Raw genomic sequence first — 12,763 nt, forward strand, 5'->3', positions numbered from 1 at the left:
AGATAGTTTCACTTAGAAGAGTTTTTCTTCGTCTGCCTTTTTAAACACAGCAAGGCGAAAGTTTGCTGGTTACATTCACAGCCCCTGAATGTGTTTCAGGGGTGAGTGACTGATCTTTATAAACAGTATATTGACATTCTCTATAAAGAATCCTGGGACCTCTCTGGGCAAAGTATGTTTCTTGGATAGGTGGCAAAAAGTTAAACCTTACAGAAACATTCTTATTTTCCTTAAAAGTGACCATAACGTATGGCATGCCCTGCATGTCCGAGAGACAAACATACACACATAGTTATTTGCATTTACTTCTGTTATTGATAATTTACAATTACTTCAGCTGCAGCCTTCCATAATAACTGTCTGCTTGCTACATGCTTGGGAAACTATATACTGAACTATATACTGAAATTTTACAACTTATTTGGGTTCCTTATTCAACTCACTATGTTAAGAGGCCCCTACGCTCCCTGTAGATAACAAAGAAACAGGCTTATTTAGGGGGAGACTTAGAAGACCCTATGTTCCCCCCTGAAAAAAAGCCTGGGTCTTTCCACTGACTCAACAGAGAGACTGGGGATTTCTCAACTTTGATATTTAAACTGAAGTTGAAGGTTTTGAGTATACCTCTGAAATTCTTTATCTGTTTGTTATAACTGACTTCTGGTGATGGACAACATCCAGATGTCTATAACACACTGTCTTAAATGTGTTATCAAGTTTTAGCAGTTTTGAAAATGCACAATCTGCCTGTAGGATTTGCTGGCAGAAAGAAGATAACCATGACTGACTCATTTCAATTTTTTCAAAGATATTCCAAAATATAATTATGGGTTATGTATCTGCTCTGAATAGCCTTTGAATATTTAAATATTGAGAAAATAGATGGCAGACTGAAAGGCTTACAGAACTCACCATAAGAATAGTTCATCAGAGGAATGAGGGTCTGACAAATAACATGCTGTCCTCTACATATTATATGTACTTCTTTTCTACCAATCTGACATATGCATTTTCTTGTTTTACTTGGTGCAGAGTGGAATAGAAAAGTTGTGTGAAGCTTGTAATGGAGAATATAAAGGCTATTCTATTAGACAGGTAGAAGTGATACATAAAGGCATGAAGGTGGAGAAACTGAGAAAAGCTATGACACTGATAATACCATTTTGCAATTTCTTTTACCAGTTGGAGATCGCTTTCAGTCTCAGAAAACTCCCAGAAATTAGGCAAAATCAACAGAGAGTACTGCCTTTCCAATTGCCTAACAAAAACATTGCACACCCAGTACTATTCTTCAGCACAACTACCCATACCTTTACAACCCCATTTGAACAAATTAATGGTTAGCTTTGATTATAGTACCCCTGAAGACCACTCAGAAGCTTCTGCAAAATATGGCTGCCCACTTGTCCAGTGCTGAGACCAGTATCGTACTAATTTTCAAGAGCAATTCAAGATGCTGATTTTAATAATCAAATAGAAAATGCTCCACATAATGCATTCCTAAATGTTTATTCTTTCTCTTATGGGCTGTAATGTCTGTAAATTTGTAAAGCACTTTGAATTTTTTTAATATGACTTTTGATAGCAAAAATTAAGTTAGCATTACATTATTCTCAGCTGCTTGATTGGGAAAAGTGTAAAACTGATGTGTGTTCTAAATATCTGAGCAACCACGTAACAGTGAAAACCATGTTATCATTGTACATATTTAGTTATGGAAAATACATACCTGAAAAGGCAAAGAATTATACTTCCTGTTGTAAGAGCAATCAGGGATACACTGTGCCCAAGAGTATAAATTGCCTTCACCCTTACGTAGAAGTTGACCTGCACAGAAAAATATATATGCAGAAACCACTTACTGATATGTAAAATTGACTGTGAAATAATATAATTTTCCATTAAATAGCGCTGAAGGCTAAATAAACAGCATTATTTTCACTCTTTGCTCTACAGTACGTGATGAGAATGTTTTGTCTTTATTCCAACGTATTTTTGTAATGGAAAATCTCAAGCCAATTGACCTCAGCAGAAAATTCAGCCTCAGGAACTCAAAACTTAGACAAGACTTAGCTAGTATAATTTCAGCTGATTATTCCATGTCAATGAGGTCAAAGAAAGTATCAGATTCATCAACTTCCATAAACACAATCAAACTGGAAGAATAAGCCACAGCTCGAAAGAATGGATTATCCCTGAAAGAGAGAATCTCTCTCAGTCCTTCTGCTCCAGTGTACTTCGTTATGCATTTATACATGAGTTTAATTTTAAAGACATGTTTAAGTCCCAATAATTTCCCAATCTAAATGTTCAAATACTTAATTAAATTGTGACCCAAACAACCCTTTCTCTCTTCAGTAAAGTTATTTGCTAAAACTTGGAAAAGAAAGTTTTCAACAGAGGAAAAACAGACTGAAGTGCACAGTTTGCTGATTAACTGCAGTTATCTGTAAATTTACCAGCAACATACTACATTAAACCCTATTTTGAATTACAACATCAAGAAAAATAATGCTAAATACTCTCAGAATAAAGCTGCTTCTCCATTTATGCCTACAACAGTTATTAGACGGACCCTGTTTTCCACTGAAATTAGATAAAATATTAAGCTTGTAAAGGTTTTTACTACGTTATGAAATTAAAGGTTTTAATAGCAGTGTAGAATTTGCTATGTATAAGACAGAATTTCAATATTTAGTGCACATGGCTATATCATTCACCTTCTCAAACAATGTTTGTAAAAAGTAGCAAGGAAGCAATACTTTTAAATAAACTAAGATAGCAAAAGGAAAAGCAAATCACTTAATATATTTATTTTTATAGCATATAAAAGGCCAAGTGAAGAGGTAACTTTAGCAATTCCAATTCATGATGAAATTAGTTGGACATTCACTTGGCAAATATTGCACAGATATAGAAAAGACTAAATGAAACGCTAAATGAAGAATCTTTACACAATCTTGAGTCGCAAATGTAGTGTAAAGCTTAGAAATGGTGCAGAGCAACTCAACAATATGTTCCATTTATTATCAACTTGTTGGCATTTGCAGACCCCACTAAAATACGTTTCCACTGAGTGTACAAATAGAAGCCTGAGTGGTCTCTAAATCAAAAACTCAACATCCATTGTGTAAATTTGCAAAAGTTGCAATGACAATGAATCTCCATTGTTTCACCTACATCTCAAGTAAATATCCCACTTCAGAAATTTTGATTTGCAAGTTAAATTTCAGCCTTCCAGGTTTTAAATTATGTGCTAAGTATGTGAATGCAAATGACTGGAAAGAATTTGATGTGGTTGACCGTGTTGGCACAGACATGATTGAGAGACCCAAGAAATGTGTTCCAGCAGCTGCTCTGACGTTCTGAACACACACAGCCAAGTCCATGCCTACCAGATAAGAAAACCTGATGCAGAGGGTGAAAGGTTTCACATTCATCTTCTACTCTAAATGAGTAAGAACAAATTTCATGTATTCTGATCACCACTTCCGATGCAATTATTTTCAATTCAACAAGTTCACTGCTTATAAAGCAATCACCACTTTTATCATATTATCCCCTCACCTATGTATTGTATTTTTATAACGTTAATAATGTTTCAAAAAGCCCACCCATACCAGGTCTAGGTCGTCTTGCCTTGGAAGTTTTTGTTTAGGAAATATGTAAATTGTTTGGTGCCAAGTATATCAAATTTATATCTATGTTTAGTCTGCTTTGCCTTTGCTGACTTCTTCCATATTTTTGCCCATCTTCATTTCAGAATGACTTGCACTGCTCCTACATTCTTTTCCTTCCCTTACTCCTGCCCTAGACACAGTACCCATTATACTTTCATAAATTAAGAACACAGAATCAACTGATTTACAGACTCTAACAATCCACGCTCATTATAGTCTTTAGATGGCATGCGTTCAGATTTTCCTAGGAACGATTCTGGACCAGAAGTCATTACTGGGAAATTGCAGTCAGACTAACGATCCCATGGGAAAGCCTTGATTCTGATTATATGTTCTGCATTGCTTCATGTCAAGAACAATTTGAATTCAATATGTGTTTTACTTCCCCTTTTCTTGGAATCCATTACACTGAGTAAAAATACTGAAATTTATCTGGTTTATGTAATTCAACTATTTTTTCAATTTTTTTGTGGAATTTTTTTTTTTTTGAGATCTCTATAATGTTGATTTTAGGGTAAGCCATTTTGCCTCCCTATAAATGTTTTCCATGCTCAGGAAAGCACAGCCTCTGCTTACTTCCTCAGAACAAGTTAGAATAAAGTGCAGGACAGTACAGTAAAGAAACAGATGCACTACTAGCTACCGATTTTTTGCAAGCATGAGGCCATCTGAGCTAGGTATCAAGATTCACCTAATAACCAATGAATAGAAGCAGCATGTCATTCTAAGACAGCCATCTAAATAAATTTAGAAGGACAGTGAAGCAAAAACATCTACTTATTCTTCATTAAATATGAATGGAACCTAGAGAGACTAGTGCAGATGCAGATGACAGATGTCTAAAGTTAGACAACATGACTCTGTCCCAGGAGCTTCTCCACTAATTTGGTCAGCTTTCCATCGTAAAAGCATTACAACACTTTGGGTTTTATTTCCATTAAGACTTTTTTCCTTTATTTGTTTTTTTCCATCTTGTTTTGAAGGCCAACATTTGAAGTCTGGCATTTGTTTTACTTTTATTTGGAATTTTTCCAGCTGAGTTTCTACTCTCATGGGATTTCTGATACCACAAGTCTCTTTTCTCAGTAATAAGATTATGAAGAAAAACTACAACATATTCTTTCAAAACCTTTCAAATAACTACTTGTAATAAGGTAATACTCACTTAGCTTAATACATTTAACATTGGGATATAATCTTTCTAAAAGGTAGGCAACACAGCAGAATTACTCATTGTCTCCCAAGATGGGGGGAGTCAATGGAGAAGAACACTCTTGTACACTATGATCTCCAGTTCTCTCATGCTTCAGCTATTATCAACTTGCAGTCCTTGAGAGGGTATCTAATGGCCAATTCTATAGCACTGGCAAGAAATACAGGAGCCATTATATTTACATTCTCCCAAGAGTCATACCCTCTCTATATAAGCCACGTATCACCTCTTGAAGCAGGAACTATACCAGATATATTCACTAAGTTCATAGAATTGAAAGTTGAAAGGTCAGTTTTTGAAGGCATTATAAAACCCCATTATTCAAGCTGGGAACTGCACTGTTTGTCTAATAACTTCAACCGTGGATGTAGATGTATAAATTGCATTCACTGCATAAACTTGCCAAAACTGTTGCTGTCTATAAACAAACTCACATGGCGGGTGTTGACAGCACAGAACTGAGAATATTCCTTTAAATATTTTTCAGGCACTAGACTATATAATAAGAGAGTGTTTTCCAGTTTGGCATAAAGAAAGTAGCTGTGGTTCAAACAGCATTGGGTTAATTGAAACGTGCCCAACAAAAAAGCTGGACTTATTTCTTTTTCTTATTATTCTATAGCATCTTGAAAAATCTGTCTAGATTTGATATCAGAAAAGCTCCATTGACTGACTCTTGTAAAATTGGACTCATCTTACTTGTATCTGATTTCAGAATTCTTAAATGAAGGAAAAAAAGGTGAAACTCCATATGAACTTTCTAACAAAACCTCAGTTGTCCAGCCACACTGATGTAAGTGCGCCTCTAATTTAGCCTCTAGCTATGTACTCTGATCTTCACAGTAACTGTCGGGCAGCCTGGATGTAAAATGACTTCTGCCACTTCTACCCACTAGGGAGAAGAGGAAAGGTTGTCTTCCTCCTGAAAAAGACACATTATTTAAAATAATGTTTCTGGCATTTTGTACAGATGCATGACCCCTACACTGCTAAAACCAAAACAAGAATCCTGTGTACTTTTAGTCCAGCATAACAGTTGACCCTGTCAGCAGGACTGACTCTATCTGCTGGCCATTCATCTGCCAAACGGAAGAACATGGAATAGCTACATGGAGGGATAAGTCAGGGTTGAAGTTGATCTGCCAAGAGTATTTTGGCATTACCTTAATACTGACCATAGTCATTTTGTTCAAACTAAGTACAAGCAAATAAGAAACAAATACACAATTGAAATTATTTTATAATACAACACAGATTTTCAATTAGTCTCTATTCTACACATGAAATCGTGGCTAGTGAGTTCATTTCCTTCTTTCAGGCCATTTTACTGGTCTAGCATTATGTTGGGTAAATGTTTAAAAATTTTCTACTGACCAAAAAATAAACTGAAACTATTGCAAAGCTAAGTAAACACTACTACATTTTGAATCCATTACATCAAAAATTATAATTATTTAAATTCAGGTGTTATGATTTTCAAAAGCAAGAAAAATTTTAGATGATTAGTATGAAGCACTTTACCAGACTCAGCATCAAAGAAGATTCAATCATACTGCTACTTAAATTTCCTATATGAGCGTAAATAGAAGTGTCTTGATTTGCCTGTAAGACCTCTATAACTCCTAGTGACTCAACAAAAAAATTATCAAATGGTGTTCTGAATTTCTAAGTTTATCAAATATACATGTAACCCCTATAAAGACAAAGGATTAAGTTCTGCATTGTGTTGAGGCAGTTGAAACCAGGAAATGACTTTAGATTGATATTGAGTCAGTTATAGCTATTAAGTATTTGTCACTACTCTGTATTTTACGTAGTACCATTTAGAAACAAACTCTTTATATTGTATTGCTGCAAAACACACAGGCAAAGCAATTCCAAATGTGATGGCACATAAAAATAATTTTCTTTCATGTCAGATGGGCATACTTCTTACTTATATATGGGCATATTTCTTATTTACTGTTCTTTGTGAACCATAATTAGCCAGTTCTCAATTAAACTTCAGCCTTAACCTCTGGACTTAATAACAAAAGGGCAAGATTAGCAGGAGTAAAATGAGTGCAAAGAGGCATAGATTGACCCAAACAGAATTTAAAACTAAATTAAAATTTTAAAAGATTTTAACACAGACTAAATATCAAAATCCATTTAGATTTTGTAACTGTATTCAAAGCATAAACATATTCAAGTCATGCATATGAAACTGAAATGCTATTATGAAATAGAAATTGAAATGGCATGAAATTTTCTGCATGTCTAACAAATATAGTACTTTTGCAGCAGTACTAAGAACAGCTGGCCTCTGCAAAATATTCACATAATTATCTGAGCAATACTGATTCAAAAACTGAAACCCAACAAATTACTTTTAAAGTTTTGAGGAAAATATTCAAATTTGAGTCACTAAACTAAACTCAATAGGTAGTTAAGCACAGCAAAAATCAGTGGCTTATGATTTTCAGAACGATTTTATGGAAACATTTACAGAATCTGTAACTGCTTTCTAGACTATAAAGACCTAATCATAAAATATTTCCCCTTTTTCCTTATTTTTGTGGCTACCTAACATTAACAGGTTTTAAAAGAGCACAAAAAACCACACGTCTAAAAATAAATTGGATTAGTTTGTGTAATTAGTGTTACCTTCAATATACTTTTTTGTAACATCTATTCTTACAAAACCTTGTGTTTTGTTTTCTTAGAACAGACATCTTTTTCTGCTAATGTTTCCTTTAAAGTTAATTTTATGTTATTTTTACTAAGGTCAGGAGACAGAAGTCTTCTGTTTATTTACAGAATAGACATAGCACAGAAGTTTCTCAGGCAAAGTCGACAGTTACCCAGTGGATCTTTTAACCTCTGCCTTGGTTTGGAAGGACCTCTAGGGGTGAGAGGGTAATTCAGTGCTGAAGGACAAAATGCTCTGAGGAAAGTTTAGGGCTTGATTCTTTGTCCAAAGGAGTTTTGCTATTGAGCAGATTCTTTACCCTTAATGTAAAAGAAAAATGCACACCTCTTTATTAATTTAAAGGAAAGTATAATTGATCGCTACTAAAGTATTTATGATCATTATCATCCCAAGTGGCTCTTCATTATGTTTATTCTGTGGGCTAGTGTGTTCCTTCAATACTGTATGTAAGAGAGTCTAGTATTCACAGAAATGACTGCTTACAAGTATATTAAAATCTGTTTTTACACTTTCATGATACATGTGGCAGAGTACATTCCATAATATCCAAATATTCATACTAGAAGAACATATCAGAAAATCTTAAACTGTACAAACACTGTGAAATCAGAACTGGCCCCAGAATACGAGTTCAGTGCTTTAGAAACACTGAAATGAGCAAATGCAAATAGAAGTGGACTAAAGAAACCTAGTTCTTTCCTTTTGCAAAATGAACTTCAATAGCCATTTCTAAATCTTCTAGTACTTACTTAGAATAAATATAAACTGAGATAAAGAGATGGATTACATGTTGTGGACAATTTACTTTTTTCTTATTGGGCACTTCAACACTTTTTTAAATTATGCAAAACAGAAAAGAACTTACTAAAATGTATATATTAAAATTGGTATTCTTTATGGTATCTAATAATCTTTATGCAAGTAATTAATGATATCCCTTTTCTGACATGCTTCTCCTTCAATTCACCTTAAGCCTAAACATCACCCAAAAAAGATGGGACCAGTATTGGCTTAAGTATCTCTTAATAATAGTAGCATCACTAAGTAATGAAAAAGGCAGAATGCAAAATAAATAAATATAGCATGACTTATAGGTAAGTCACTGGTAGATCGCTGCCCTGCATTACGTTTTCTTGAGAGGGAAGGTTTCAATTTAGACTCAATACAAGCAATCCATTAGTCCAGTACAGTGATCCACTTCACAGACAGTACTAATGCATCTGTTTTCTAAAGGTAGCTACAGACATTTAAGACAGTGCTTATTTGTGCCAGTCCCGACCTCTTTGCCTTCACTCCACCTGTCTTGGTTGGTGTATCTGCATCGGGTGGTAGGGAGCACACCCAGGATGTTATTTCTCACAGCAGCCTAAGAGTGAATGCTTCAGGAGACTGGCCAAATAGGGGAATACTTCTTCCACAGATAATCCTTCTACTTTTGCACAAACTGCAACAGTATCACCCCATTTAACAGCCCTGAGCATCTTCCTATGAATTTGTCTTTGTACGACCCTGTGCATTCAAATCGCATAGCCTGTAACTTGTATGTATTGGCATTTGTGTGACCTAAAAAACCTCGGGCCAATTCATGCTAAGATTAGACAACACTATATTAACTGACCCAGTCATTATTTTAAGTAAAGCGGACACATTTCAGTCCTTTACATTCACCAGGCATCTTGCCGTATATTAATAATGTTGACAGAGAGTTTAATACCATCTGAGGACAGCTAGGACACATCTCTAGCTTGTTCTGTCTCGACAGAAGATGTCAAAATATATCCACATGAAAGGAAAGATTGCAGTGAGGCTTAGATTGGGGTAACACACCTTGACGTGTGTTTCCAGCATGGTCAGATCAAGCTATTCATTTTCCCATTGTGCTGCCACAACCTCAACAGAAATATAAAAGTGACAAAAAGACACTTATTTGACAAATCTAAACCTTGAAGGTTAGCAGTAAGTAGTTTACTTATAGGAAAGAGGCTGGAAGTCTACAATAAAGGTTTAGATCTACAATTTAACATGATAACAACATACAGCTAGTTTGTTCAGACATTTTTATACTTGTCAAATTGGTTGCCTGTAAATACAGAGAGGAGCACTAAAGAATACTAACAGAAGATCTAACGTAAAATAAAACACTCTATTCAAGGGAATTCAGGAACTTAGAGCTAATTTCAAAATGTTAAGCAAATAGTTTCTTTTTATGAAGCATGCTAATATAGCATTTGACATGGTATAAAAATTGAACATTTTAACTCTGAGTAAAATCAATGCAAACTGTAGAAACAGACAAGTTCTTTCACACCCTGAACAATATCAGTCAACTTGGCAGAGAAATAACAGATGATGTGCTTGTGGTATTTTTAAATAAGCTTTCTCATTTCAGTGCATTTTCAGCATAAAAATCTGGTACCTATTCATAAATTGCCTGTTGAATATTTGCTCACCAATCTCTGTCATTTAAACCTTTTCTAGAATATTCAAAACTACCCCAAATAGATGCACATCTGGATATATTTATGTCTGCATGCATGCATATACATAAAGAAAAAACATGTATAGAAATAAGTCCCCTTTGAAGTAAAGATACAAGTCCATATCCTAAAAGACAGCAAAAAAAAAAAAAAAAGGGAATAAATATTTAATTAAACCTAGAATGGAAATTCATTTAGCAGTGAATATGCAGGCACCAAACTGATACCAGAGACAGTTTCTACCTACTCCTTTACCATTGTCTTCAGAGACAGCATACAGAAGAAAATTTAAAACTTATCATAAGAAAAGTATTTTGCCACCTTTCCTAAGATATGATGACCTTAGCTACTGTAACTTTGAGGGCAATCTCACAGATCACTTACAAAGATATCGTTGCATGAGGAACTCTCAAAACCACAGGAGAAGGCCATCCCCAGGTCCCATAAGCCAGCAATGTGCCCTTGTTGCCAAGAGAGACAATGGAATCCTGGGCTGCACAGGGAGAAGTGTGGCCAGCGGGTTGAGGGAGGTCATTCTCCCCCTCTACTCTGCACTGGTGAGGCCACAACTGGAATACTGCATCCAGTTCTGGGCTCCCCAGTTCAAGAGACACAGGGAACTACTGGAGAGAGTCCAACGTAGGGCAACTAAGATGATTAAGAGATTGGAGCACCTCCCTTATGAGGAAAGGCTCAACAAGCTGGGGTTCTTTAGCCTGGAGAAGAGAAGGCCAAGGGGAGACCTCATCTATGTTTACAAGTTCCTAAGGGATGGGTCGAAGGATGATGGAGCCGGACTCTTTTCAGTGGTTTCCAGTGATAGGACGAGGGGCAACAGGCATAAGCTGGAACATGGGAAATTCCATGAAATATGAGGAAGAACTTCTTTACGGTGAGGGTGACAGCACTGGAACAGGCTGCCAAGAGAGGTCGTGGAGTCCCCTTCTCTGGAGATTTTCAAGACCCGCTTTGATGCAGTCATGAGTAATGTGCTCTAGGCAATCCTGCTTTAGCAGGGGAGTTGGACTAGATGATCTGTAGAGGTCCCTTCCAATGCTGTCAAATCCATGAATCCATGGTATTTTTGTGTACAAGATATTTTGTATCCAAATACTTAGGATTTAATATTTTTGTTTGTTCAAGTTCTAGGTCAAATAAAAATGAACTGCACTGATTTATGTTGTGTAAAAATTTTTTGTTTTGAGGTGCTACCACTGAGCGCTAAGATCCAAATTCAAGAAAACATCTTTCTGTATAAGTTGTCTGATGCAGAACCTTAAATGCCTCCTGAAATCTCACAACTGAATGATACTTGCATTTTTTATATTGTCTCTCACGAAGAGATGGATTTAAAACATGCTTTCCTGTCACCCTTTTCAGAAGTTTTTCCTCATAATTTTTGTGCTTTCTTCATCTACAAAATATGTAATATTTGCACAGGAACAGCTTATCTTCTGACAAGCCAGCACTGTTTTATCCACTTTTTGACCTGCCAACTTTAAGGTTAGAAAAGAATTACTGTCTTATCCCACTGAAATGACCAGTTTATGATCCTCAGGCAAAGAATATTGCCTGAAAAATGACACTGGTACTTAAGAAAAAAAGACAGAGCCCTTGAGCTATGTTGCTTGAAATGCAATCAGTGCTTGCATTCCCCTTTCCCCCCCTGCAACATGCATTTATTCTGTATACTATCTATGTTACATATCTATGATATTTAATCTATCTACTATACTTTTGTAAATAATTTTTTCAGTACCTATTTTCCACATCTCTCGGCTGGTTTTCATCCTCATTGGTTTATTGTTTGCTCTTTTCCAGGCTTTTGTAAATGTTGCTACTACTTCCTATTTCCAGCTTCTCGAGGGTCATTCCTGCAAGTATAGTTAACTTGCATTTCATTCTTCTCCTTCAAATTACTAATGAATATGTCAAACAAGAACAGCTTTTCTATTATACTAGTTCATCTGCTAATTAAGTACTTCTCAGTACTTGAACTGTTATCTTTTTTTAATTTGAATTTTTAAGTCTTGACCCATTTTCACTCCACATGACAATGTCTGGGTTGAATGACAGTGATTTAAAATGGCTGTTTGAGCAGTAATACATGTGTGTCCCCAAGCTGTCAGACAACACCAATGTTTTAGAATCTGTCTTCAGAGAAGCTGGGAAAAAAACATACTCTATCCATTTTCTTTGGAAGTATTTAAAAGACATGTAGATGTAGTGCTGAGGGACATGGTTTAGTAGTAATTTGGCAGTGTTACATTAATGGTTGGACTTGATCTTAAAGGTCTTTTCCAAACATAACGATTCTATGATTGTATTCTATTCTGTTCTATGATTCTATTCTCAACTACAGCAATGGCTGGGCTTTTAAATACGGAGAGATGGCAAGAACTGCATGTCTTAGCTGGATTCATGCCCATCTCTGCAAACCAGATAGAACAGGTCTGCGAGAGCTATTCCACACATACTAAAATCCAGAAAAACCCCACCAGCCAAATATCTTTATTTGTGAGAGGACTTCATCTGTTCATGATAACAAGAGTTTTACTGACACTATGAGTGCATCCTTGTAAACAAAACCTTGCTCTTTTACTCTCACCACATAAACAGAAACAGTTACAACATTTTGGAAATAGTACTTCCCCTGACAAAAAGAACAAGAAATAGGATCTGCAAAGTGAACAAATTCATT

The 12,763-nt window shown here is 35.6% G+C and overlaps 1 protein-coding gene across 3 annotated transcripts in view; it reads right to left on the reverse strand.

The window, feature by feature from the left end:
* The window catches only part of VIPR2 (vasoactive intestinal peptide receptor 2), a 57,507-nt gene that overhangs the window by 24,318 nt on the left and 20,426 nt on the right, over window positions 1-12,763 (reverse strand). For all 3 annotated transcript variants that reach the window (XM_014945175.1, XM_014945173.1, XM_014945174.1), the window contains exon 5: window positions 1,730-1,827. In XM_014945175.1, the coding sequence (XP_014800661.1) occupies window positions 1,730-1,827 (98 nt within the window). The remainder of the gene's footprint in view (window positions 1-1,729; window positions 1,828-12,763) is intronic.

Source organism: Calidris pugnax, unplaced genomic scaffold (genome assembly GCF_001431845.1).
Source record: "Calidris pugnax isolate Ruff unplaced genomic scaffold, ASM143184v1 scaffold54, whole genome shotgun sequence".
Lineage (NCBI taxonomy): Eukaryota > Metazoa > Chordata > Aves > Charadriiformes > Scolopacidae > Calidris > Calidris pugnax.